Source organism: Nothobranchius furzeri, chromosome 1 (assembly GCF_043380555.1).
Source record: "Nothobranchius furzeri strain GRZ-AD chromosome 1, NfurGRZ-RIMD1, whole genome shotgun sequence".
NCBI lineage: Eukaryota > Metazoa > Chordata > Actinopteri > Cyprinodontiformes > Nothobranchiidae > Nothobranchius > Nothobranchius furzeri.
The window spans coordinates 47,122,185-47,148,522 of record NC_091741.1 but is presented as its reverse complement, the minus strand read 5'-3'; the positions used below and the strand labels follow the sequence as shown (position 1 = coordinate 47,148,522).

Sequence of the window (26,338 nt, the reverse complement as noted above, 5' to 3'; positions counted from 1 at the left end):
ATAAAAACAGCAAGCTGTGATGGAGCTGCTCTAACATCTAACGTTCACATTTGGTACTACAACTTCTCATCTGAAGCTCCCATCAGCTTTAATCCTAGACTCAGGACGACCGATCTCTGGGCTGTTCTTGGCAACTTGACGACTTGGCAGCGAGTCGGAGGTCCCCAGTGGCCGCTGGGAATGATTTAGAGCAGAGGGACCAGGTACCTTGAACGAGGGGGGAGGATGTAAATTCACGTGATCCAAATTATAAATTATCTATAAAGCAGCTTTCTTATAAAACAAAAATTGTTACTATTCTACTGATTTCAGTCACATTTAAACAATCTATTTCAATTTCTATGTCATTGTGTGTCTCATGACGATTACCACTGACTCACTGATGCACAAAAACATCTGCAGCTCACCCTGTAATTTAAACCAAACTTATTTCCCATCATCTGAGAGTAATGCAACAGCGCCCGTCCACCTGTGTGCCGACAGCGGCTCCATGCTGGAACGCTATGCTGCGATAAACACATGAACATATTGGGCTCTCGTCTTATGACCAGAATTAAAACTAATATTTTGATGCTTTAACTGGAGCCAAACAAAACTTAAGGCTAAAGGGAGGGTGTTTGACTCTGCTTGGTGGAGAGGAGAGCGAGCGACGAAGGAATGAAGCACAGAGGGAAGTTAAAGGAGTTGAATGCAGTAAGGAATGCGACAGATGGTGGTAGAAGGCTCTCGTTAGTTAGCTTGCCTGGTGGTTGTGCTTCAGCACAGGTTGAGATGGGACAGATGGAAGGATGTGTGTTGGTGTGTGGAGAAGGAAGAGAAACACACACACACACACACACACACACACACACAATTACACACACAGATTTCTTGGAAGAGGAGGCAGGGGGTAGCCGTGCTCAGATGCTGTGCCAGAGACACCCTGCACACGCACTTTAAACATTGATTTAGCAATCAAGAAAACAGGGTAGGGGAGGAAGAGCTGGGAATATACGCTGAGAGGGTAAGAGTAGAACAGGAAAAGAGAAATAAAGATATGGAGGATGTTACACAAGTTGAAAGCTTGAGCACTGCAGACATAAAGGATAGATGAGTAAGCAGAGAGAGAGAGAAATTCACTTTAAACAAGCAAACACAAAGAAATAAAAGAAATAGAGCAAATGCAAGCCTTAAGAAGAGGTGCTTCTTTCTAGCCTAATCTAGGGCTGTGAGTGCAGTAAGGCTGTTTTCATCTGCTAACCAGGAACAGCAGTCACTAACAACTCCACGGTGCTTTATCAAACGCATGCTGGGTCGATGAAGGACTAAAGCCGATCCGAAGAGGTAAACCAGGATGAAAACGGTCTGATCAGTGGCTGTCACCATCATATGCATGACAATTGGGAAATAAGCTTGGGTGTGGAAGTGATGTGAACATGTGCTTTCCCTTCTGTGCTGCCAGCACAGTCTGGCATTTTCCCCGGGCTTTCCTCCATCTCTGTTGTCACGGAGGAGCACAAGCGTCCTACATCATGTCCTGACACCAGGACGTTGGAATCAATCTGCACCTATGAAGCTTTGGTGACTCAAAGTGATTTGATAGCTGATTTCACAACTTGCCTCCATGCTGTAGTAAGAATTTCCCACTAAGTAACAGCCTAGAGTGTCTCCATTGTCCTTCACCAACATCTCTTTTGTTGTATCTACCGCCAGGATCAGCAGTTACCCCATTATTTAGCGGCAGAGATCTGACTGCAATTAATCACAGTTTCTGCCCAGACAGCAATAATCTCCCTCCTCATCACCTAGCAGAGTCTAAACAGGCTTTCACAGGAAGAATATGCCCACTGTCTGTTACCACAAGCAGCTCTAATTTCAGCTCTGTCTGCATATTTCTGTTTATGCTTTCATCTACAGCGCTCGCTTTGGAGCAGAATGGCTTGTAGCCGACGGGAGAATCAGAATGTGGACTGAAATTAGATGGACAACTTCATTTATCACATGCCCGTCAGACCATTTGGAGGGTGTCGAAACTTGACTGACAACCTCTGAAAAAAAAGGACACAATGTGCACAAATGTTTGTGTACATACTCAAACCACACACACACCAGGCTTTAAGAAGCTGCTTTACTCAAGCAACCATAAGCATCACGTTTAGCAAACAACCACAGGCAGGATGCTTAATCACATCCAGAGCTGCGTTCAAGTGCACGCCATTCAGGCTTCGACTGCAAATCCAAGGGTAGGATTGTGTTTGTGCCAGCCAGCCTTTCACGATCGCTTCCCTTTTTTTTTTTAAATAAATGAGTATTTCTTTCCTCTTGAGCAATTTGGAATTGGATTCAGCGCTAATTAATTATAATTATTTTGCTAATGATGTGCACAGCATTGCGCCTCTGTGATTCTGACACAGAGCCAGCGATTCAAGGTCACAGGAGTTAATCCAAACATGTCACAGTTAGGGAACAATGGGAAGCATATGCAGTCCTCGGCTGTTGAAGATCCAACAGAGCCAGTAAAAACCTTCCATCTAGATATTTTACTAAAAGGAGTGCAACTCAAAGTTTAAAGCACATTTAGTTTAGAAACTGAAGTCCAAAGTGAGTCAGTCATCTGTACAGAGGAAGCCACCTGTTACAGCGGCTCTAGCCTCTAGTAAAGTCAAACTTTCTCTCAGTCCGATAATTACCTGCGGAGCAGCAGTTTAGGATGATTTTTGCTCTCTAGGTTGCGGTCTATGAGGTCGGACAGCAGGTGCTTCAGGACATCAGTGGCATACTCCAGCTTGCTCTGCAGCACGGTCATGATCAGCGAGGCCACGTTTCCACGGTCCCTCATGGAGAAGCCACGCTGGGCCTCCAGAGTGCGAATAAAGCACAGCAGGAAGATTTTGTTGTTAATGAGCTGGCCGAAGAGCTTCAGCCCCTTCTCTACCTGCTCCTGGCGGTAACCCGGCACCTGTGAGGAAACAGGAGAAATGAAACGCATTAAATAAACGGTTAAAAGAGGCTTGTTCAAGGCAATGATGCCTAATTAGACATTGAATCACTATTAGCTCTCTGATCTTCAAGTGAAATGTTGTCTTTTCATGAAGAATGCAGGTGTGTATATATATATAAATATTAACCAATGAGCTAATTTAAAATTTCCATACTTAAAAGTGCAAATAAAAGTTAAACTCCAGCGAGGAAAAGATAAGAAAAAGAAAAGGTGGAACCAGGGGAGATGAAGCATTTAACATTTCTGAGCTTTAGTCAGGTTTCATCTGAAGGTTGACAATGAAGGCTGGAAAACACCCAGCCTCTTTAGGGAATGTTTATTATTTCCACGGCGTTGTATTCCACATTAATGCGAGTTGAAAGGAAGAGTGGTGCTGTGAATTCTCCTCGTCTGGGCTCACATCATCTCGGCTCTGTTTATACTTGGAACCAACCACTCGCGCCTCTCTTCTCCGTTTTTCATAAATAGCACCTAAGGAGATTATGTTTTTTATCTGTCAGGAGCACTCGTGGTGCCACAGCGTCACTTTGCACCCAATGCAGCTGTCAGCCCACATATGTTGTGTCTTTTTACCTTTCCTTGAGGAAGTTGTAATCTGCTGGGAGCGATTGTTCAGTTGAAAGTCTAATTCCAAGCAGCTTGTCAAAGCGTGTTGTGTTTTTGTGAGTTCCCACGCGCTTCACTATTAGAGGTTTTTGTGCACAAAGACAACACACGACTGTTCCAGTACAAGCTTTAGTATAGACTTATGTACTCAAGTTTTCAGTCCTCCTGGATGGACTCTTGTGTACTAGTGTTGGATTTTATTGATCAAATTAAAACATTTGGCATCTCTTTGACACATTTTATATCTCCGCTGGACTCCTGAGGTTGTTTTTACAAAGTAATCTAAAGTCTAAATAATCCTAAACGGGTGTCCATCATCTGCTGTGTTTCTATTGACCATCAGAACCAGACTTTAAATTATCCGACACATCAATAACAATCAATTGGTCATCAACAGCCTTAGACAGGCATACAACTTTTCCATTAGGCTCCTTTCAAACATTATACTCTTCATATAGTTTGATATTTATACCAATTAAATCCTAATTAATAAGGCTTATTAGTGGGAAATTCTCATCAGGGACGGGGCGGTTAACCCTGGAGGCAGTGAAATGAGGGTCCATCATTCTTTAAATGAAACAAGATGGCCTGCTCAATTAAGGCTGTCCATCAATGTCGCCACTAAGGATGAATGGCTTAATGCTTCTTTTCTTTTTGCTTTTCTTCCTATGATTGACTTTTAATTTGTTCCAGAGGTGGAGAGAGAAAACGACCCAGCATTTCATATCGTTAGGAATTATTAATGAGAGCACACTTCTGATGTGAAGTCTGCCTTGTTTGTTTTCACAAAAAGTGGTTTTGTCAGCTGTCAGAGGGTTTTTGTTTACCATCGAGCAACAACAACCAATGTCAGCACCAATTTCACCTACTGTGGCCCGCCACATTGTTAATTTGTTTGCTCACTTTGCTCCTGTGTCCAATAAGGCTAATTGCATTACAACTGCTTTTTAAAAGACAATCACACATTTATGTTTTATATAGGCAGAAACAATCTTTTACATTGCGCCTCTAAAAATGAAAATCACGAGGCATATAATAGACATACACAAATGAAGAAGGAAGTCTTGCATTTCTGCATCAATCAGCAGGATTTAAATAAACAAGTCAGTTAGTTACATTTCCATGTAACAGATTAGTAACCTGTGAAATGCCTTACCTCTAAATCTCTCAGAACGGGATGTTCCTCAATTCCTGGGAAGAGGACCCTCATGGTGTACGTCCTATAATCCAGGAAGGGAATGCCGGCACCGTCCAGATCACTGGTCAGCTCATGGATGTCTGTTTGAAGCTCTGCAAAGGCTGAAAACCCACAAACATGTACAATTGTATGCATTTAACAGAATGAAATGACTGTTCTCCACCAAAAGTCATTTCCCCCCTCTCCTCTGACACAGAACTAGTCTGCATGAGATATGGCCTCAAGGTCTCATGCATTTGCTTATAAACTGCTTCTTTGAAGAATGGACTCTCTCTGTTTAATAAATCAAAGAACTCTATTTTAATAAAGCTAATCAAACAAAGTGTTAGTCAACAATAAGATGTGACAAATCTGTGAAATCTAAATATTAATTACTTTATTATAATCCTATAGAATATAGTAAGTAATATGACTTTAAATGTTTCCACTAGGACTGATCTCACGTAGCGTTGAGACATGACACATTGTTTTACTGATCCAATCAGAATCTGCCAGATCTGACGGAGGTGTGGTTTTGGTGGTGCTTGGTAAACTTGTCATCTTTTCATTCGACCATAAACCAAAACATCCTATGTATAAAACTATGCCCACGTCATCTTTAACGCCAGTTCAAAGCGTTCTAGAGAAGCGTCGGAGTGGCCAATCCGTAACTTTCCTCTTCAGCCAAAAGAACTAACGACAAGCTGGATAAAATCTGTTGCTGTTCCAACTGCTGCAACGGTTCCTTTCAGAATAAAAGCTGAACCATCACGACCCAGGTTTGGGTCTCACTAGATGCCAACAAAACCGTTGTGACCCGGAAGTATCTCAAAGACTGGGCTGGTCGTCAACCGCTGGTTTTCCTACCAGCTTCGGTTCCAGAGAGGGTTCAGCTGGACCTCGACTTTCCTGATCTAACAGGGACTTCCGCTAAGGGTATGTAGGCCGACAGATAGGCATCAAATGTGTTTATGAATCTCCTAACCAAAGCTTAACGCGAAGACATCACCTTCACTTCCCATCAGAACTAATCGCTTCTTCGGATTTGCTGGTTCTGAGCAATATTCCACATTACACCATTCTCCGTCTCATTCCATCTTAGTTACACCATACATGTAGTGTTAAAGTTAGTCTAGTTTAAGTTGTTTAGTAATAAATCTTTAAACTTTTAAACTTGACTCTCTCTCTTCTGTTGTCTCTGAGTGAATACGAAGCTGTTACATAATCCCTGCAATAAAAAGTTCCAATCTTCTGGTTAACAATACCCACAGATCTATAAGGTGATTTCATATTTACTACGGAATCTTACGTCTTATGGCTTCTTAAATAACATGCAAATTAAATTCATTACGTGCATAATTGTAAATACTCTGCATGGGTGCTCTAAAGGAGGCTTTATAATTTGTAAAATAAATAAAATCATTACATTAAAATTAACCTCTTACCCTCTTTGCATTCAAGTGCCACACGTGACTCGAGGTTGTCCATCTGCATCTGCAGCCTCTTCAGAGTCAGGTCGCTCTCACGAGACTTGCGCTTGTAAGCAATAAGCACCACCACGATGAAGAAGATGAGCAGGGCACCGGCTACGGCGATGCCGATGATTGCTGTGCTGCTGAGCGGGCTGTCTGACGTGATGTGCACCACACCTGGAGAGAACTCAATTCCACCAACACGAGCCTTGCAGCAGAAAATGACAAAAAGAGGCGATATGCTATTAAATGTAAATACCGCTTTAATCCTAGCTGAGAAAGTTGTGTTTGGAACAATGGTCAAGCTCTGATTAAAATCACCTGTTTGGATCACTTCTGTTTTAGTCTGTGGTAAAAATCAAGCTAAAGACAGACTTATTGATTGCAGCGTCTATCCACTTGTGCTTATTTTTGCATCCACTACCTTAGTTTACAGTAATGTTTCAGTTCAGGTGGTAACATCAGGAAATGCTGTGTTCTAAGTGGTCCCTCTCTAAACCACAAATGGATTCTCTATTGAATTAGCCTGGGTTGTAATTCTTCTTATTGAAGGGTTATTTGTTTGTCTTTTGTCTGCTTGTGGGTACTAACAGGAACCACACGGCTGATTGGATTAGAACCACACTCTGCCTCAGCGTGGACCAAAGGGATGGAGAGAAAGCAATAAAAGTAATTTCTGTCTCAAACTTCCAGCTGATTGGATGTGTCTGTCTCTTTCCTCCTACAGCCTACGTGTCTACCACGCCCCTGCCCGTTTCTGTTGTCACTCACCAGGACCTTGTGTCGCCCCGTCAGGTTGGGTGACTCACAAAGAAGCTGAGTCTCCGACACCGTCAGCATGCAGGGTTTGTCGCCAATCAAGACTGTGTAGTTCAACTTTCCATTTCCACTATTGGTTGGTGGCAGGAAGTTTCGCCCCTGCAGAAAAGAATCAAATATATTCTGTTCTGCTAAACAAAAAGGGGAAGATTTACATAACATTGAACAAATCATAGAAAAAAGTGGCTGAATAATCTAAATCCATTTACTTTTAGAATAATGGGTGAGCCAGGTTTGAGCTCCAGAACCCCAGAGGAACTGAGCAGCTCAAATTCAGGGTTTGGGTAGTAGATAAAGTTGGTGTTGTTGAGCGCCATCAGAGATTGCACATCATCCAGTTTGAACCCAAACTCATCAGGTTTTTCAGGTGCTTCCTGCTGCCGTCCCAGGCTGATGGGTAGTTCGGGGACCTGGCACTGCATCGATGTGGAGCTCAGCACGCTGCAAAGCTAGAATATGCAGAAAAGTTATGTTTACACCGGAACTGGATCTGAAAATCATTGCAACGATGAAATTCTTACACATGATTTCAGGGCTGGACCTGTAAGGTTCCTGATCTACTCAGGCTTTACTCTTCAAACACTTTAAACGAACCAGCCGTGTTACATGGTGAACCATGATCAGCAGTTTCTAGTGTCTGTCTTTACGTTGAAGATCTTTAAAAACCTACTGGAGACACGATTCCAGACTTTAAAAGGTGCAATGAAGAAGCAGTTGGAGATTCCTCCTCAAAGAGAGCGACAATATAAAAGGCAGTTGGAAGCTGAATGCGGTATCACCACCATCAGGCTTTGATGTTGGAGATTCAGGAGTGATAATTGGATCTTACCCTTCCTTCATTACCCTCCACAAAGACCCCTCAGCTTCTCCGCACTTCTTTTTGCCATCCTGTTATTCCTCCCTGTGATCTTTTTCTTTCTTTATGGCACATTCTCATTTTCTCTGTGCCACTCTGTCTCAATTACAGTGGCTGATGAGCATTTTGGGTGTTTTGCCCTAAAGTTTCATTCATGCCTTTGCTGTGCTCTCATGTGAAGAAGATCACGTTACTTATTTATTCTTTAATCCAACTTTAAGTGCACTTTTTAAGCAAAGACAGATCTATTGCCTCTATATCCTCCTAATGTCTCCATTCCCGTCTACCTGTCAGTATGCAGACAAATCAACCCGCAGCGCAGGTCTCCTTCACAGACACCTCACATCTCCACAATAACCTCTGCCATGCAGACATTCAAACTATTGCCTGTCACTATAATTGGCTCCTTGAACATCAGACTTGACAAATCCTGCAAGGTCGTCAGGACATCACTGACATGTATAATGCAACGGTACATGTCAGGTGCAGGACAGGAACCGGCAGAAAGAGAAACAAAACTCTTGTCTTTGGAGAAATGTCACTAAAATGTCTTGGATGCCTGCTTCTGGCTGCGTCTCATTCACATGTGTGCTGAGGCAGACTCTCACAGAGACTTGTGTGTGTGTGTGTGTGTGTGTGTGTGTGTGTGTGTGTGTGTGTGGGTGGGGGGGGGGGGGGGGGGCTTTTGGGATAGTCTGAGCCCTTTTGTGGTCCTAGATGTTAACCGTGCTGCAAGATCACACTCAAATTAACCATGAAGACACCATCACCACCCTTTGTTTTCCTCTTACTTCTGTTGGATCAAAAAACCTTTGCAGGACTTTCTTTTTCATATCTCGAGTTAATAAATCGAAAAGATCTAGAGGTTTTATCCTTTTAGTCAAGAGTGAACAAAAAAACGCTTTCTTGTTATCATTAAATTGTTTTTTTTTTTCATGAGAAATGTTAAATGTATGAGCTTTTCCAGCAACATGAGTTTATCCAAGAGAAACCGAGGAGTTAAGCAAAAAAATAAAATAAAATCACCATGACATTTAAAAACTCCTCGAGTTTAGAGGCCAAGGGCAGTTGGATTTTCTGATGGTTTATTAATTCAAACGACACAAAAAAGTATCAAAATTGATTTAGTTTACATAAATGCTCATTCATTTCACAAATATTGAGTTAAAACAAAACAAATATTCATCCTTTAAAGAAAAAGAAAAGGTGTCACACACACACACACACACACACACACACACACACACACACACCATTTTATTTATGTTGTTTAGTCACTTACGTTGATCGTCTCGTGGCTGTTGTATTTAGCTCTGATGAGTGGCATCTGAATGATGTCCAGGTTGGTTCCTGTTACGGTCACCGGAGTATGGCCACTAAAAAAAGTCAAAAATCACCAAATGTTGCTTTTACAGTTAAATTAAACGTACATATTTTATATAACCAAATATTCAGCTTTTACAATTTCTTTAGTTACTCATCTTCTGGAAACTTTTTTTTTTGCCCAAAACCTGTTTCACTGAGATAGTTTCATCCATCGAATCCACAGCATTCCTCGTGTTAACCTGAGTAATACCTAATCTTTTGTTAGATGAAATGGCTTCTAGCTTCTGACATACCTGTAGATGCTCCACTCTGGCTCTATCTTGGTTATGGTGGGATCCTCCACGTATTCAAACTGCAGGTCTTTCTGGAGTTGGGCCTTATCTATGCTCACAGACACAGAAACGTTCCCGTAGCCGTGCAGAGAGGCATGAGTTCGGCATGTCAGCCACTGGCCACCCCTCCTACAGTCAGAAGATACATTTGCATGACAATTTTTATGCACTTAACATACAAACAGTTGATATTGTAAATGAAATATGCAGAATTAACTCAGTATTTAGTTTAGAGATACTCTGGGTTCATGTGTTCATCTCAAATGTTGGAGACCGTTAGTAAATAATCAAAAATAACAGTTGAACTTATCAAGTGTCCTCGGATGGCTGATGTAGAAGTGTTAAGTAGAGAGTTTACTGGCTAAACCTGGAATTTCACATTGAGATAAAAAGTTGATAAAAGGTGCTTAAACCATTTTCTAGCTACGCTGATTACTGCTCCAAACGCATTCCAGCACTGTTTATGAGAGAAGTGTCAGGAACATTAAGTGCCCGTACTTTGGCAAGCATTGACTTTGACTGAGCTTTTAATTGACTCTTCAAGTGTGATTGGCAGGGTCGGCTGTGGCACGTTCCCACTAACCTCAAATAAGTGCACGGCTGGTCCTTAAACATGACTGACACGTTGCTCCCAGAATCCAAGTGGCTGCCTGTGATGTTGACAATCGTTCCCCCAGAGACTGGTCCCCGGCTCGGCTTGAGGCTGGTAATCCGTGGGATCTGGGAAAAGGGTAGGAAGTTGGTGTGAAAGTCAAAGAAGCAGGTGAAAGTGATGTTGGGGAAGAAATCATTAATAAAATATGAGCATAATACTTCAAATACATTCAATTCCAAGAGGAAGTATGATGATTTATTTTTATTGTATTTGGTGCAGCATAAAGGTTAGAGAGGGCTGAAATCTAAGAGTAACTGTTCATAGCTTCTGTATGCAAAGAGGCTTCTTCAATGTAAAAAAACAAATGAATTACTGTATGCACTCACCACAAAGTAGTAATATTTGGAGGATTTTGCCATAAAGTCCTTTTCACAAGGTCCAATCCCAACACAGACCTGCACATTCCCAGTGTACTGGCTCATCTCAGCTCTTCCCATCTCACACACGATCCTGCAAAAACACAACAATATAAACATAAAACATCTGATGGACTAATTACAGAATGCTTTAACCGTCGGATGAAACTGATAAAAATGTTAAATTGCAGTAAAGTAGTGGATTATTAGGCATGAACTTCCCTTCCGGCTCCCAACACAGCCCACTAGTGGGAGAAAAAGGAAACACCATTTCCTTTTTCAAATGAGCTTATATGCAGCTAGCTCCTCTGCTGGGTCAGCGTTTACGTGGAAAGTGCTGCCTGATACAACTTTCTTGTTTGAGCAGAAGCCCCGTCTCTGTTGATAAGGAAACTTTAGACTAATTTGACAGACAGTTCCTGTAAGAAGCCCGAGGTCTGGATTAAACCTGAAAGTCAACGGAATCTGACCTACAAAACCTTCTAAAATGATTATTAAAATCTGTGTGTGTGTGTGTGTGTGTGTGTGTGTGTGTGTGTGTGTGTGTGTGTGTGTGTGTGTGTGTGTGTGTGTCTGTGTCTTATGCTAAGAGTTACACCTGAAGAACACTTGTCATTTATTATTCCACTTTTCACATTACAGATAAAAGATTCAAAAACATTATTTAAACATAATATTGAGATTTCTCATTATCCAAGAAAAAAATTATTTACATCTTGTGATATAATCAGATTATAATACTATATATATTTATATACACACACCCACTTGACTGAGTGTGTGTGTATAGTCTGTCTTACTGTTCAGCTGGAATATATCCCTCACGGATGGGGGTGCAGTCCACCTCGGCCACTTTGACGTTCCCCTGAATCTCTCTGAAGTCCAGTCCCAGGTTGACGCCACGGATAGTCACAAGAGTGCCACCCTCTCTGGGACCCCGAAGAGGGTTGATCTGTAGAGAATCACAGCTTGACTCATGATTTGTTTTGGAACTTATTTTTGTTAGATATGAGAATTAAAATACAGTTAAATGATAAAATAAGTCTGCTTAATACCAAAGGGTTCAAATGAAGGCAACTGGAAATCAAAGAAGTCCAGTTGCCTTCATTTGAACCTTTGGGATTACCATGACCTGGATGACAGAGAACCTTCACCAGCACATTGCTTAATACCATACCGCCGTTTTTATAGAGCACATTTAAAAACATCTTGTCAGCTGACCAAAGTGCTTGAACACAGAAAGAGGGCAATGTAAAAAGAGACACAAGAGCGTGAAACCAATGTTAAAATGAGCCCTCACAATCAAAGAACATACAACAGGCTGATTAAATCTTAAAATCAAGAATGTAACCCAAACTGCAAAAACATAAAAAATATGGTTGCAATAACAAGATAAAAACAACAGAATAAGAGCAAAAGAGTGAAAGAACAGTAAAAGGAAATAAATACAATTCAGGGGCAAAGTCCACTAATCAAAAATTGTACCTTCCAAAAACTATTCTGAAGAGACGTGACTTAAGGCTGGAGATAAAATGTGCAAGTGATGGAGCCAGGCGTACTGAGAGTGGAAGTGCATCCCAAAGCTCAGGAGCAGCAAAAGCAAGCCCGCTGTATTTCATTTTGGGAATGCTCATAAGGTGGTGATGTGCAGAACGCACTGAATGGGTGTGAACATACTGTGTTAGCAGTTGAGATGGGTAGAGAGGAGCGTTATTATTGGCAACTTTATACGCAAACATAAGAACTTTGAATTGTATACAATATGCTACAGGGAACATTTTGTACCTTATACATTTTTGATTTAAGTCAATTTATTGCACACATTCCCTTGTCTATTGTGAACACTTATGCAACTAATTAATTTCAATTTACAAAACAAATTATTTCAAAAATAAAACATTTCATTTGCTATAAATCCTCCCTACTAACATTAATGTTGACCAACTGAATTTTGTAGTTACCTAAACACCAGGAGTCAGCAACAACAGAGTTTATTACCTGAGTTAGTTTAGTCAAGCTTCCTGGGGAAAGTGTTAGGTGTTTGTGTTCACACATGATTAAACGTGCACAAACAGAAAAATGCAGGTGAAGCAGGGTGACGGCAGCAAAGAGACAAACAACTAAATGACTGCTCCACTGACATCGCAGGTCGATGCTCAGGGTCACCGCTCTGTCATTTCTTAATTTTGCATTCACCGAAAACCGCAGCAATCTTTTACATTAGATTAACTCAAGTCCTGACACTGACATCCTTGCAGTAATCAGTGTCTGTCTGATTTATCAGCGGCATCTTTTGGTGCAGATAATGTGGCTGCAACATCCATCAACACTTTTCACACAAGCTACCTTCAGGCCAGAGTGTGAGAGAGGGTGTGTGTGTGTGTATGGAGACATTATCAGGTCTGTCCAAATGGATAGATGTTACAAACGGACGTATTATAGACTGTCCCCATCTGTCTCTGCCAAATAGCCGTCCTTCAGGCTTCAGGCAGCAGCTCGGCTGTAATGGCCACTCTGTGTTTCTCAGCTCGGTGTATGGATGGCAGCGTGACCCCCCCTGTGGTTTTCCGGTGACAGTTAGATTTCTGAGAGGGAGTCTGGCTTTATCTCACCGCTTAAAGCTATTTAATGTTACAAAAAATCCAAATGCTACCTCCACAGGTACATCAAAGGATTTTCAGGCTAAACAGGAAAAGCTCAACCTGAACGAAGTAGACTAATGAAAGGAGTCAAGCTCAAGCCAAGTCATGTTTTACACAAGTCTTGAGACTGCCAATTGGGAAATATTATTATCAAATGATTCAAAGCCTCTGATTAATAAGGCTCCCTGCTGATACCTTAATGAAAAAAAGAGCCTTTTGGGAAAAGGACTAGAATGCACCCAATTTAAAAGATTGCACACAATGCCTCGTGGCTCTCCATTTATTAGAAAATATGATATTTGAAGAGGAGGAATTACTTAAGAGAAATAGAGGAGGAGGAGAAAGAAAAGAACAGAAAGAGAAGGGGAAAGAGGGAGAGAAGTAAAATGAAGCATTGATTAGATTTGTGACTTTGACAAGATAATTGACGGTTTTGTAGAGGCAAACACTTAATCACTTCTCTTTCTCATTTCATCTTTGGATGCGAGTCACTCTCTCATATTGTTGATGGGAGATGTCATCATAATGAAGTGTATTAGAATGCATTAGAGCCTGGGTTGTCTTGGGAAAGTCCTCGCTCCTCTCACCACTGACAGTTTTTATGGGGGCCGTGAGAAGGCTGCAATATGTCCCGACTGCAGCCGCGGGGAAGAAAGGAGAAACGCAGTCCATCTCTCAGGATAAATCCACTGGTCTGAGAGGACAAACACTACAGAGGAGAAATGATTGAGTGAAACAGATTGACCTACTCTCCTTATTTAGGTCTTTTCTTAAGAGCAGAGAGATTTCTTATGAGTCAGCAGAGAGGATAAAGAAGATTAAAGTAATATATCTACAGTGGGTGTGATCATAGATGTCTGATCAATAAAACATACTGGCAAAAATATATGTTGCCACGAAGAGAAAAGAAAAAAGCTTCCCGACTGTGATGATGTTGGATCACCAAACATATGTGGGTTGGTTCCAACTTGAAAATGCAAGGCAGGAAGATTATCCACCATGTTTTTCCGGAACTGCGCTGCTCTGGGCGGCTGCATGTTGGAGTAGCTCTGTTGACCATATGTAAGTTTTGCCTTTTCTTGGATATTTTTTCTTCTAGTTTCTCAAGAAAAACTGTATTTTTTGGACACTTTACTTTTCTGTTTCTGGTGCTGTGAAGCTTGGAGGATTTTTACTGCTACTTTTTAGCTTTTTTCACTTTTTGAGCATTTGTTATGATGCGTAACCATGGCAACCAGCTGGTTTACAACCGGGAGCAGCTGATTAACATTGGAAAGGCTGAAATAATACCTCAACTGAAGCCACAAATCCCAAATGAGCTAAAACGCAAGAAGCGTGGATGCAGAGCGGGAGCAAAATGGAGACAGAGAAAGAGAAAATTCATCCCTTTATATCGATCATAATGTGCATTATGAGATCACTGGCCAACAAGATGGAGGAACTCCAAGCACTTTCAAGGACTCAGCCAGAGTTTCGGCAGTTTCGGAACCACTGGAGGAGATAATGCAAAGAAGGATTCTCCAGAGAATCAAGAAAATGGACAACCCTGAGCTTTCTCTTCACAAGACTGTCTGACAACGGAAGAGTGTTTTCAGTCAGAGGCTTCTTCAGTTTGGCTGCAACACTGACCGCTACTGGAGATCCTTCCTGCCAACAGCCATTGTAATATACAATAACTCTTTGATGACTTGATTATTATTATTATTATTCTGAGCTACTACAGCAATCAATTTCCCTCTGGGATTAATAAAGTATTTTTGAATTGAATTGAATTGAATGAGGGAACATGGCAGGGCTGAGAGTGGACATTTCTACATATGTGCAGTTTGTTACAGATTACCTGGACAAGTTGGATGACACCAGACACAAACAACTTTCAATAAATCACAGAACAGACAATATCTTAATAATTTTATCCGTAAAAAATTCTTAAGAAAGAGTTCCAATTATTTTTAATGAACATTAAGTGGGTACGCACTAGAGCTGAGGAAATTAATCTAATAATCGACACATCGAGATGCAGACGTAAATGATAATGAATCAATAACAGATTATTGTGTAATGCAGTCTGATTTTTAACTGTGATAAAACTATGTTATTCTAAAGCTGCTCCAAAAACATTAAAAGTTAATACATGGCCCACTGGGGATTTATTAACTACACTGAAGGCTAGAATCAGACACGTCCTTTAGGTTTTCAGTAATTACGTTTTTTTAGCACCTGCAGGGCGTGTTTCTCCAACAGCCTGATATGTGACTGTTGAATGAGTACACAGATTTATTTTCACTTTGTTAAATCTTCTTAAGTATTTAAAATGTCTTGCATTGTTTTGGGGGATGGCATGTTGCGTCAGACCTGATTTTGATTAAAAAAATAAACTGCTAACATCTTCTATTCACTGATGAAAATAAACCCATGTAAGTAATCGTGATGCATCAAGATATGGAATTGAACTGAATCGTTGACATAATAATTAAAATTGAATCGAAATGAAGAAAAAGCAGTGTGAGTCTCCCAGTCTAACCATCCATCACCACCCTTCTTCAACGTAAACCCGACACATCTACCTCTCCCGTCATTTGAGCAGTTCTCCATTCATCTTTCCTTTGGGCCCTTAAATCCTTCTTCTCGCTGACCCAAATCACATGACCTGTTTATATGTCGTGCACAGGTCAAACCCATTTCCCCCACATGGTGCCTCCTGGAGCATGCTGGGTTAAATGGAGGTTTGTGTGAACATCTGCTCCGCTGATTGATAACCTGCAAGTGTTAAAATGGTTTTCCTCGTCCTGGGTTTTATGTGTGCATGCTCACGTTTAGAGGAGGAAAATAGGTTTCTTATAAATAAACAGCTTCACTTGTGTATAATTATCAGTGCACTCATACAGAACTCTTAAAAGATTACAGAGCTGTGGAAAAGGTTTTAACATATTCTTCCTCTATAAGGCTCTTGGGCTGAATCACCGATGATTCACAGCTTCTGCATTTATGCTAAAGTGATCAACTTCAACACTGACTCACAGACAAGTGTGTTTTACCAGAGCTCTACATTTAAGGTGTGAATAGAAAAGTTTTGTGGATTTGGAAAAGGCGTTTGACCGCATCCCTAGAGGGCCCTGTGGGGGGTACTCCGGGAGTATGGGGCACCAGGCCCTCTGATACGGGCTGTTAGGCCCCTGTATGACCGGTGTCAGAGCTTGGTCTGCATTGACGGCAGTAAGTCGGGCTCGTTCCCAGTGAGAGTTGGACTCTGCCAAGGCTGCCCTTTGTCACCGATTCTGTTCATAACCTTTATGGACAGGATTTCTAGGTGCAGCCAAGGTGTGGAGGGCATCCGTTTTGGTGGCCTGAGGATCAGGTCTATGCTTTTTGCAGATGATGTGGTCCTGTTGGCTTCATCAGAACGTGACCTTCAGCTTTTGCTGGAACAGTTCGCAGCAGAGTGTGAAGCAGCTGGGATGAGAATCAGCTCCTCTAAATCTGAGACCATGGTCTTGATCCGGAAAAGGGTAGAATGCCTTCTCCGGGTCAGGGACGAGGTCCTGCCCCAAGTGGAGGAGTTTAAGTATCACGGGGTCTTGTTCACGAGTGAGGGAAAACTGGAGCGTGAGATCGATAGGTGGATTGGTGCTGCATCTGCAGTGATGTGGGCGTTGTACCGGTCTGTCGTGGTGAAGAGAGAGCTGAGTCAGAAGGCGAAGCTCTCGATTTACCGGTCGATCTACGTTCCTAACCGCACCTATGGTCACGAGCTTTGGGTAGTGACCGAAAGAACGAGATCACGGATACAAGCGGCCAAAATGAGTTTTCTCCGAAGAGTGGCTGGGCTCTCCCTTAGAGATAGGGTGAGAAGCTCGGTCATTCGGGAGGGGCTTGGAGTAGACCCGCTGCTCCTCCACACTGAGAGGAGCCAGTTGAGGTGGCTCGGGCATCTGGTCAGGATGCCTCCTGGACGCCTCACTGGTGAGGTTTTCCGGGCACATCCAACCGGGAGGAGACCTAAAGGTTGACCCAGGACACGGTGGAGGGACTATGTCTCTCACCTGGCCAAGGAATGCCTTAAGATTTCCCCCGGAGGAGCTGGCCCAAGTTGCTGGGGAGAGGGCCCCCGTGACCCGACTCTGGATAAGCGGATGAAAATGGATGAATGGATGGATATAAAGGACTACCTCCATTAATGTTTGCATTGCTCAGTCCTAAGCGCTAATGTATCAAGGACGTGCTAAATGCATGGGCATATGTGAACACAGATGCTTGTGTATGCTAATGTGTTTGCGTCTCTCACCTGTGTGATCTGTGGGTGGGTGCATTTGCTGTTGATGCCGTTCTGCTGTTGGTTCTCTGAGAGGGTGCAGTGTTGCTTGAGGGTGCAGCGGTTCTCTCCTTTGCACCAAACACACCCAAACAGTGGGTCTGCTTTCAGACACAAACCGCAGCTTCCACGCTGGGCATCACACTTGTACAGGTGGACTGTTAGGGAGAAAGAGAGGAGGAGGACAGAAGATAATGACATCAGAACAGAGGAGAAACAAACACCCTCAAGGCATAAATCCAAATGCAGGTAAAAGTATTTTGTACAAACTCCACCATAAGATCAGACGGCTAAGATCTTATTTTCTTTATCAATCATCATCATCTCTGTTCTCCTGTTCCCTCCTACCCTGTCTCACTGAGTTCTCCTAATGCTGCCTCCTGCCTCTCGTCAACCACCACACATTTAACGTATCTCCATAGCAACAGACCAGCCATTTTCTTTTTAATTGCCATTAGACGAGCGTGTAAAGTGCCCATCAAAAAATAAAAATAAAAAGCCCTGGGAGATGCTTCCCCCGCAGGCAAACACAGGTAGGAGGTGGTTTGAAGAGTGTTCTGTATTTCAAGCATCTCCTTCTTTCTATGCAACTTTTTTGTTGCTTCTTTGATTCTACACTAATGCTGAAGGATATGTTTTGTAGACAACATTAGACTCAAACACGTGTACACAACACTTTGCAAGCTTTACCTTGCGGCAAAGCACTATTGTGGCATATAATACACACTAACAATACATTTGGTGAGCTCAGCTTCCCTGCCTTTGGTGAAAGTAAGCTGGAAGCTCGTTGGAGAACTACAACCCCCAGCATGCTGATGCTTTCTTGCTGCAGCATGAATCACTTAAGAGTGGAGGATTGCCATTGGCCAAACTGAACAAGCTCAGCAGCAGAATGCCGAATACTTAAATTCTCTGTCGTGAAGTGTCATTTCACAGATTCACAAGTAGATGAGTTATAGAAAGAAAAACACACACAAGTGGAGCAACACTGTGCACATACATATAGACCAGGACAGTAAACTGGCCATTCTTGCAGAGACTGATTATTCTGGCTAAGATAGTAACTATAAAATGTGTTAACATGTTGGATCTATGCCAGTAGGGTAAAAACAAAACAAGGGGCAAAGGCAGGGGTGACAGAGACAAATCGACTGCCCTGCTCCTAGCGTGACGTGGACAAAGAAAATAAAGGATCCAGTGAAAGGGAAATCGCGAGACGAGAAAGGAAAGGCTATTTAAAGATTTGGAAGAGTGATGTGGAAGACAGATGGGATGAGAGACCGGCATAGGGGACCAAAAAATAAATAAAAAAGGATGCGGTAAAGTTAACCGCTCTTCATGGCAAAATCAGGGAATGGATGCTTCACCTCAGCACACCACCCCCTGTTGCCATGGAGACAGGCTCCAAGGGCAACAATAGGGAGGCTGCAGCTTTACTGTGCATGTTTAAGTGAGAGTTTGCTAGAGTCTACATGTAGTAAGCGTGCTAGTGAGCAAATTCAAAAACACATCGTCAGCGTGCGAGTGCACATGAGTGCTCGCGCCTCTCTGAACGCTCACCTTTGTTGTGGGCGGGGTTGTCGATGCTGAAATCTCCGTTCCAGATGACGGTCAGTTCTACGGGAAGACTGCTCATCTCCATCCCATCATAGAAATACTATAACCATGGCAACCATAGAAGGGGAAGAGCCAAGGCAGAAAACACGAGAGGGAGAATATTTTATTTACATGTTCAAACAACTTGCATCGCGATCCTATCAACACAAAAACTCACCATCATCATCAGGTGGCTACACACACTGAATAACCATATTATGCAAAACACACACACACACACACACACACACACACACACACACACACACACACACACACACACACACACACACACACACACACACACACACACACACACACACACACACTACACACACACTACACACCAGAGTGTTAAAAGATGAGATTATTTTCAATTGGTTCTGTAACATTAGCAGCATGAAGAGTCGGTGCTAGAATCATACTTTTCTGCTAAATTACAGTTTCCCTCCTTCACAGCTCAATCAAAGTACAATGTTCGCAACGTACTGTGATTACACACACACACTCACACACACACACACACTTAGAATGATGAAGATAGACAGGAAGATGGGATGTTATTGTATCAACAGACGATTAGCATCAGGACCAGCAGAAAGGGCTTTTTCAGCTCGCTGTCAACACATTATTCAGTCGGCCCATGGAGCATCAGAGGGAAGACAAAGTTAGAATCTCATTTCATCTATTTGCTTTTTATCTGCAAAAAATAAACTTCCTTAGCTGTTATCATGGTGGGTGTAAGGCTGTCTGCAGGAGATTGTAAATATTTAGTGATAACTTTTATTGGATGGTTTATAGAAACAGGAGGCTGTTGTAGAGCTGAGCGATGATGATGCATCATAGAAGCTCGCTCTCGTGCACACACAGCCTTCTTACCGATGTGTTTTGACACTGCACCGAGGAGCTGTTGAAGCGAAGGGCCGGAACTCTGTGCTCATTTCCTTGGATGGTTAGGAGACATTCGTACCCCCTCTGTCCGGACTGGGGCTGGGGGAGGTTCTTAGCTCTCAGGGTGATGGGCTTCACCACGTTCACTGGCACCAGTATCCTTTCTGCAGGCAGCAACTGGGGACATCCCTGGAATATGAATACGAAAGGTGGGTCACAGTTTGAATGCATAATTAATATTAAATATTAGGCTTATTGCACTCTGCACTTCTGTGTTATTGCAAGTTTTAATGTCCACAGTCAAAACCACCACTCCATTTAATAATTCAGTGTGAGAATAGGCAAATGTTTCAGAGGAGAATTCAGTCAGACGTTTCCTTTACGTGCTTCTTATGTGATGTAATCAAACCAATTAGTTCAGAAACCGCTTTTTATGGCTTTTACTTAATGATTATTATGATTGAATGCACCTAAATCTTTGAAATGACACAAAAATACAGAGAAATTTTTAATAAGTGCATTCCAAGACAGATTAAAAGCTACTTGCTGTTTAACAAAATCATTAAAAAACTGACACTTTGGTGTGTATTCACTGATGTCAACAACTTCATAATTTACATCATCGGGTATGACAGACATGCTGCGGTACTTCACAAACCACTGATTTCAATGAGATAGCCACTTAACTGTAGGTCTTTTGTGCTTTCATTTGTGTTTTGTTTTCCTGCTGAATTAAGATCAGTCTCTTAGACAAGTTCATATCCAGAGAGAGAAGGGCCAGTTCAGGTGGTACTCTACTGCCATTTCCCTCAGGCGGAGTATCATTTATACCATCCACAGGACACTTACGTTGAGCTCATCCAAATCATTAGTTGTATGTTAGAGGTTTCTTGTTTTCCACATTTGAGGCTAATTTTTAATCTGAATCAACATCTGGCTGGTAAAACATTTTTGATATCTGGCTGGTAAAACATTTTTGATATAATGATAAATCAAAATTTTTAATATTTCCCTTGAATGTTTAGTACAAAATCCACTGAAACCACAAATCCCACATGCAAAAGCATCTCACAAGGAAACAGGTGAGCCTCATTTGATGTGCCGAGTTCACGTAACCATTGCAGAAGGTCAAGTCTGACCTTCTCAGGTAATTCATTCAACTGTATTTGTTTTTGAATCTGGACTGTTTAAATTCTGGGTTTTAGATTTTTATTGATAAACAGGTTTATGTTTATGTATTTGGCAGACGCTTTTATCCAAAGCGACTTACAATGTATAACCTATAGGGCATGTTGTGATCTGTGGGGGAAACCGGAGTACCCGGAGGAAACCCACGCATGCATGGGGAGAACACGCAACTCCACGCAGAAAGGCCGCAGCCGAGTTTTGAACCTGCGACCTTCGTGTTGTGAGGCAACTGTGCTAACCACTGCGCCACCATGCAGCCCAAACAGGTTTTGGTGGCCTGCAGCAAACGGAGACAAGATTAGCATAAGACTATTGTTAATATTTTCTGATGACATATCTTGAAAAAAGGTGCACATTTCTGGTTGAATATTGTGACACAACATATCTGGAAGAAAATGTGAGATTTGTGTTTCAAAGTTTTAAATTTTGGCTACTCATTAAATTGAATAAATGTTTTGCATGACAAGTCAAAGTTGAGCTATTTGTAGATTAAACTGTGTGAGATTAACCAGAATAAGAGTGAGGAGCACCTTGAGTAGCAATTGGAGAACTACATTTAACAACCAATCAGTGAGGGTAAAAGAAGTGGCTAAATATAGAACACCTATGACTTGGCTGGAAGAGGAGCAGAAAAGGAAAGAAGAGATGAAGAAAGACACCAAAGATGAATGGAGAAGATAAAAGGACAAAGGGAAGAAACATGAAGCATGCTGGGAAACAGACTGACAGGCAAAAGTGAAAGGTGGAGGTGGCAGAGCAGGGTAAAGACAGTAAATAGAGAACGACGCTTCCCAAAGCACTTTGCTAAATGTTTCATGCTTTTCCCAAAGAGCAGTAGATAGGGACAGACAGGAAACCCGGCAGAATGAAAGAGAACAACAAAAGAACAGAGCGACTGAAAGTGGCAGAAACACCATTAAGCATATGTGACAGGGGAAGCTTTAGTAAGTCAAAGAGAGAAGGGGAACGAGGGAGACAGGAAAGAGAACAGATAAGAGGAGCCCCCTCACGGATGGAGCTGGGGAGGAGAGGGTGGGGAAGGTTCAAGCAGAGCACATGTTGAACTGTGTGATAACACTTGTTTGAAGTTCATTAAAAGCCACTTGATTGGGGAAGCTGAGTGAGTGACTGACTAGTGAGTGACTAAATCACGTGGTGGGGAGAGGGGAGTGCTCTGACACCATTCACAAAGTCATTATAGATAAATGACAGAGCGGCGGAGGAGAGGAAGGTGGTGGTGCATGCCTGTTTGCGCTTCCAAATCTCATTTTCCTAAGACTGATGGGTCATATTTGGAGAATAAAAATGAGTGGAAGAGCAAAGAGAGATGCCATCCATTTTTAATCATGTCTCCTCCAGTTAATACACTTGAACAATGAGTACAATAAATGAGATCCGGTTGGTGGAAATGAAGGCAGAGAAGGCACTAGAGTGTGACTTAGCACAGCAACTCGGTGGAGTCTTAAAGACACGGATCTATGCTGATAGCAGCATTAAAGGTGAGGCAGCAGAATTTCACACACATAAAGCTGCAAGTACCGTGCGTTGTGTGTGTGTGTGTGTGTGTGTGTGTGTGTGTGTGTGTGTGTGTGTGTGTGTGTGTGTGTGTGTGTGTGAACATCCATTGAAACACACTTTTTATGTAGAAATGTAAATTTGGAAGAAAAAACCAGTTAAAACCTTAAATGAAGTGTGTTTTAATAGATTTAAAACTTTTTAAAATAGTTTTAATCATATTTGTGGTCAGAATTAACTCAGCAGAGTATTAAATGTGACTCCACCCACCCAGAAACACATTAAACAAAGAATAAAGCACTAGACAACCGTGCCATTTATGTTTTGGAACAGTGAGCTAATGGCTAACTGGATGGAAGCTCTCTTGCTGAACAAGTATGAGAAAAATCAGCACCGCCAACTTTAAAATGTCTTCAGTATTAATATTTAAACCCTTTCCTTGAATTCTTTGCATTTATCATTTTGAATCAGAAAGTTTCAGGTCTGTTTAAACCAGCTGAGAAATGTTTGCATTGTAATGATATATATTTTGGCTAATTCGTGAGGATGTGAGAGGTGTCAGTCATTAAACTCGGCAACACCCCTATCCCCTCACAGCAGGGAGCACTGCTCATATTCTCACAATGATATATAATTAGGAGCACTAGGTGTCTATTTCTTGATCATTTCTGCCTGAAATTCAAATGAAAATGACTTCTGGAAGCTGCAGAGAAAGTCAAAAACACACACTGATAGTTTATATTGTATGCATGCAAACAGAGAGAAGACCAACGCCTTGGAATCCCACTAGAGTTTAAAAATAAACATCACAGCCTGACAACAAATCAAACATTCATCTGTCTTTATTGCAGCATGTCCAGGGATGGAACATGTCAATATGTAAATGCTAACTGTTCAACTGGCAACAAACATTTACAAATTCATGAACATCATCCATGTTCCCCTTCACTCAAAATGTACCTAGTTTGACTTGCTACTAATACCAGTCAGTAGTCCTATATATTTCTGTATCACTCACGCACGCACGCACGCACGCACGCACGAACGCACACACACACACACACACACACACACACACACACACACACTTTTATTACCCTCACACACCAATCTAATCGGTCTAACTTTAAAGCAGACCACGCTAACAAGCCATTAACCTACATTTGTGATTTGTACACAAACCAATAAAAGCCATGAGAAAAGGAGCAAACATGTAACACTTCTGTCATCATAAGTAAAAAATTCACAAGAAACGTGGACATTTTTTGGGAGGAACCTATTTATTTTCTACTTGGCTGTTTCAACATGAAGTGATCAGACACATGATGCATATGACTGACCAGTGCCAGTTCTTCCTGAGGTCAAGTGGGTTTTAATGGTTTGGACAAACAGATGTTTATCTCCTCGTTGGCTAAATGTACTGTGTTGTTGGCAGTGATGCTTGGCGTAGTTGTTGAGATTTATCTGAATGTTATGCGGATGTCAGATGTTCTATTACGGTTTGTACAAGCTCAACAACCACATATATTTATCTATATATTTACCTCTGTAAGTATAAACACAACACATGCTGTATAAGTGTAAAAAGAGTAAAAAGAAATGACAAACAACATTTAATAAACAGGTTTTTCACTATAAATCCATTTTCAGCCGCTTATCCGCGGTCAGGTCGCGGGGGCAGCAGCCTAAGCAAAGAGGTGATCTTGTTCTTTCGGTCACTACCCAAAGCCTGTGACCATGGGTGAGGGTAAGAATGTAGATCGACCAGTAAATCGAGAGCTTTGCCTTCTGGCTCAGCTCTCTCTTAACCACGACAGATCGGTACAAGCACCAATTTACCTGTCGATCTCACGTTCCTTCTTTCCCTCACTTGTGAACAAGACCCTGAGACACTTAAACTCCTCCACTTGAAGCATGACCTCGTCCCTGACCTGAAGAAGGCAGGTAGGATTTTCACTAAAGGAGTAGAAACCAAGGCAAACCACCAAGGATTAATACAATATTTTGTACATCCTGGGCTGGAGGTTATGTGAATTAAGTTACATATCTAGGAGAAACTGTTATTACATAATAATAACTACAGTAATTATCATTTAGATTAATGCACAGCTATTTATAGATACACCTGACTGTCATAAGTTTAATGTATTGTACAGGTAAAATGGTAAATGGCTTGTTTTTGATATAGCACCTTCAAGGGTCCTACAATCACCTATGCACATACAAATTCACACACCGGTGGTGATGACCTACATCGCAACTGCCCTGGGGATCAACACTGGCACCACTGGTCTCTCCAACCACCAGCAGCAGGCAAGGTGGGTTAGTTGTCTTGCCCAAGCACACAACTGTGAGGCTAGGCTCAAACCTACAACCCTCTGGTCACAGGAAGGGCAATTAAAAGAATACTAAGCAGTTTTAGCTTGCTTTTAGCACCCTCTAGTGTCCATTTAGTAAAACCAAAAGTGAAACCTATCTCCTCACTCTGCGTTTGTTTTTAACACCTTAATCTAACTGCTGAAGTGTCTCCTCAGCCTTCATTCGTATCTACAGGAGCAGTTCATCACTGAATCAAACAAATCAGCTGTGTTCACGATCTAAAACATGCAGGAAACATGCTGGACGCAGACTGCAGTACTTGGCATGTCAGCTCCATGTTACTAAGTCCAGCAGAGGGCAACCCACCACTCTGAAGTTGCAAGTGTGACACTGGCCACAGGGCGGTGGGGTGTGAGTGACATTTCATTATCCCTGTAAAGCGTCATTTTAGCACATACTGGCTCAAGAAAATGACTTAAAAATATGAAAGAGTTGCATAGCATGCCTTTAACTCCTCTGCCATTGTCACCCCCCAAATCAAGCATTTCAAGGAGAACAGATGACACATCTATTCTAATAAATTAATAAACAAATTCAAGACTGACATGTAAATATATTTTACATCAGCACAACAGTAGGACTGGGGGATATGGCCTAAAATCTATTCCATGATATGTTGAGGATTTCACCTCAATAACGATAAATGGACAACAACTACAGGTATGCACAGAAACAAAAGTTGTCCACTAGATGGGGCTGTCACATGTATTACGCTGAGTCACATTTTTACTTGACTCAAGGTGGTACAGCTTCTTAAAGGGACATGAACGTTGCCAACTTGCACACCTCTTCATTTTTTATTATCAAATTTACTGACATGGGAATAATTATCCCGATAAGAGTCAGAATTTTGATAACGATACATTTTCTATTTATTGCCCAGCCCTAAGTGTGCAAAGTTTTAGGTCATCCTCAAACACACAAATGATTTAAACTAACCTGGGAGGGCAACTCTGAAGTGCCTTTTTTTCCCTCCACCTGAACCAATCCTCATGTAACCCTCTTATCTCTATTAAGGTAGCGCGACTCATGGTTGCGAATGACCACAGTCACCAATTCTTGTCATGTGTCTTGCCCATGTATGTCTGATCTCTGAATTGTGTGTACTGAAACTCTAATTTCCCTCTGGGACTAATAAAGTGTCTTTGATTTGATTTGATTTGAAACGGGTTATTTATACCAACAGAAGAACGATTTCTTCAAAAATAAAAGGGGTCGTTACTTCTTAGCCTGTGA

General features: G+C 41.8%; 1 protein-coding gene across 2 annotated transcripts in view; it reads right to left on the bottom strand.

The window, feature by feature from the left end:
- The window catches only part of plxna4 (plexin A4), a 252,711-nt gene that overhangs the window by 33,513 nt on the left and 192,860 nt on the right, over positions 1–26,338 (bottom strand). For both annotated transcript variants that reach the window (XM_070548887.1, XM_070548883.1), the window contains exons 10-22: positions 20,009–20,209; positions 19,094–19,190; positions 17,507–17,691; positions 11,380–11,531; positions 10,550–10,673; positions 10,152–10,288; positions 9,530–9,697; positions 9,193–9,286; positions 7,264–7,503; positions 7,007–7,153; positions 6,209–6,443; positions 4,743–4,885; positions 2,670–2,938 (exon numbers count right to left, since the gene is read on the bottom strand). In XM_070548887.1, coding sequence (XP_070404988.1) covers positions 2,670–2,938; positions 4,743–4,885; positions 6,209–6,443; positions 7,007–7,153; positions 7,264–7,503; positions 9,193–9,286; positions 9,530–9,697; positions 10,152–10,288; positions 10,550–10,673; positions 11,380–11,531; positions 17,507–17,691; positions 19,094–19,190; positions 20,009–20,209 — 2,192 coding nt within the window. The remainder of the gene's footprint in view (positions 1–2,669; positions 2,939–4,742; positions 4,886–6,208; positions 6,444–7,006; positions 7,154–7,263; positions 7,504–9,192; positions 9,287–9,529; positions 9,698–10,151; positions 10,289–10,549; positions 10,674–11,379; positions 11,532–17,506; positions 17,692–19,093; positions 19,191–20,008; positions 20,210–26,338) is intronic.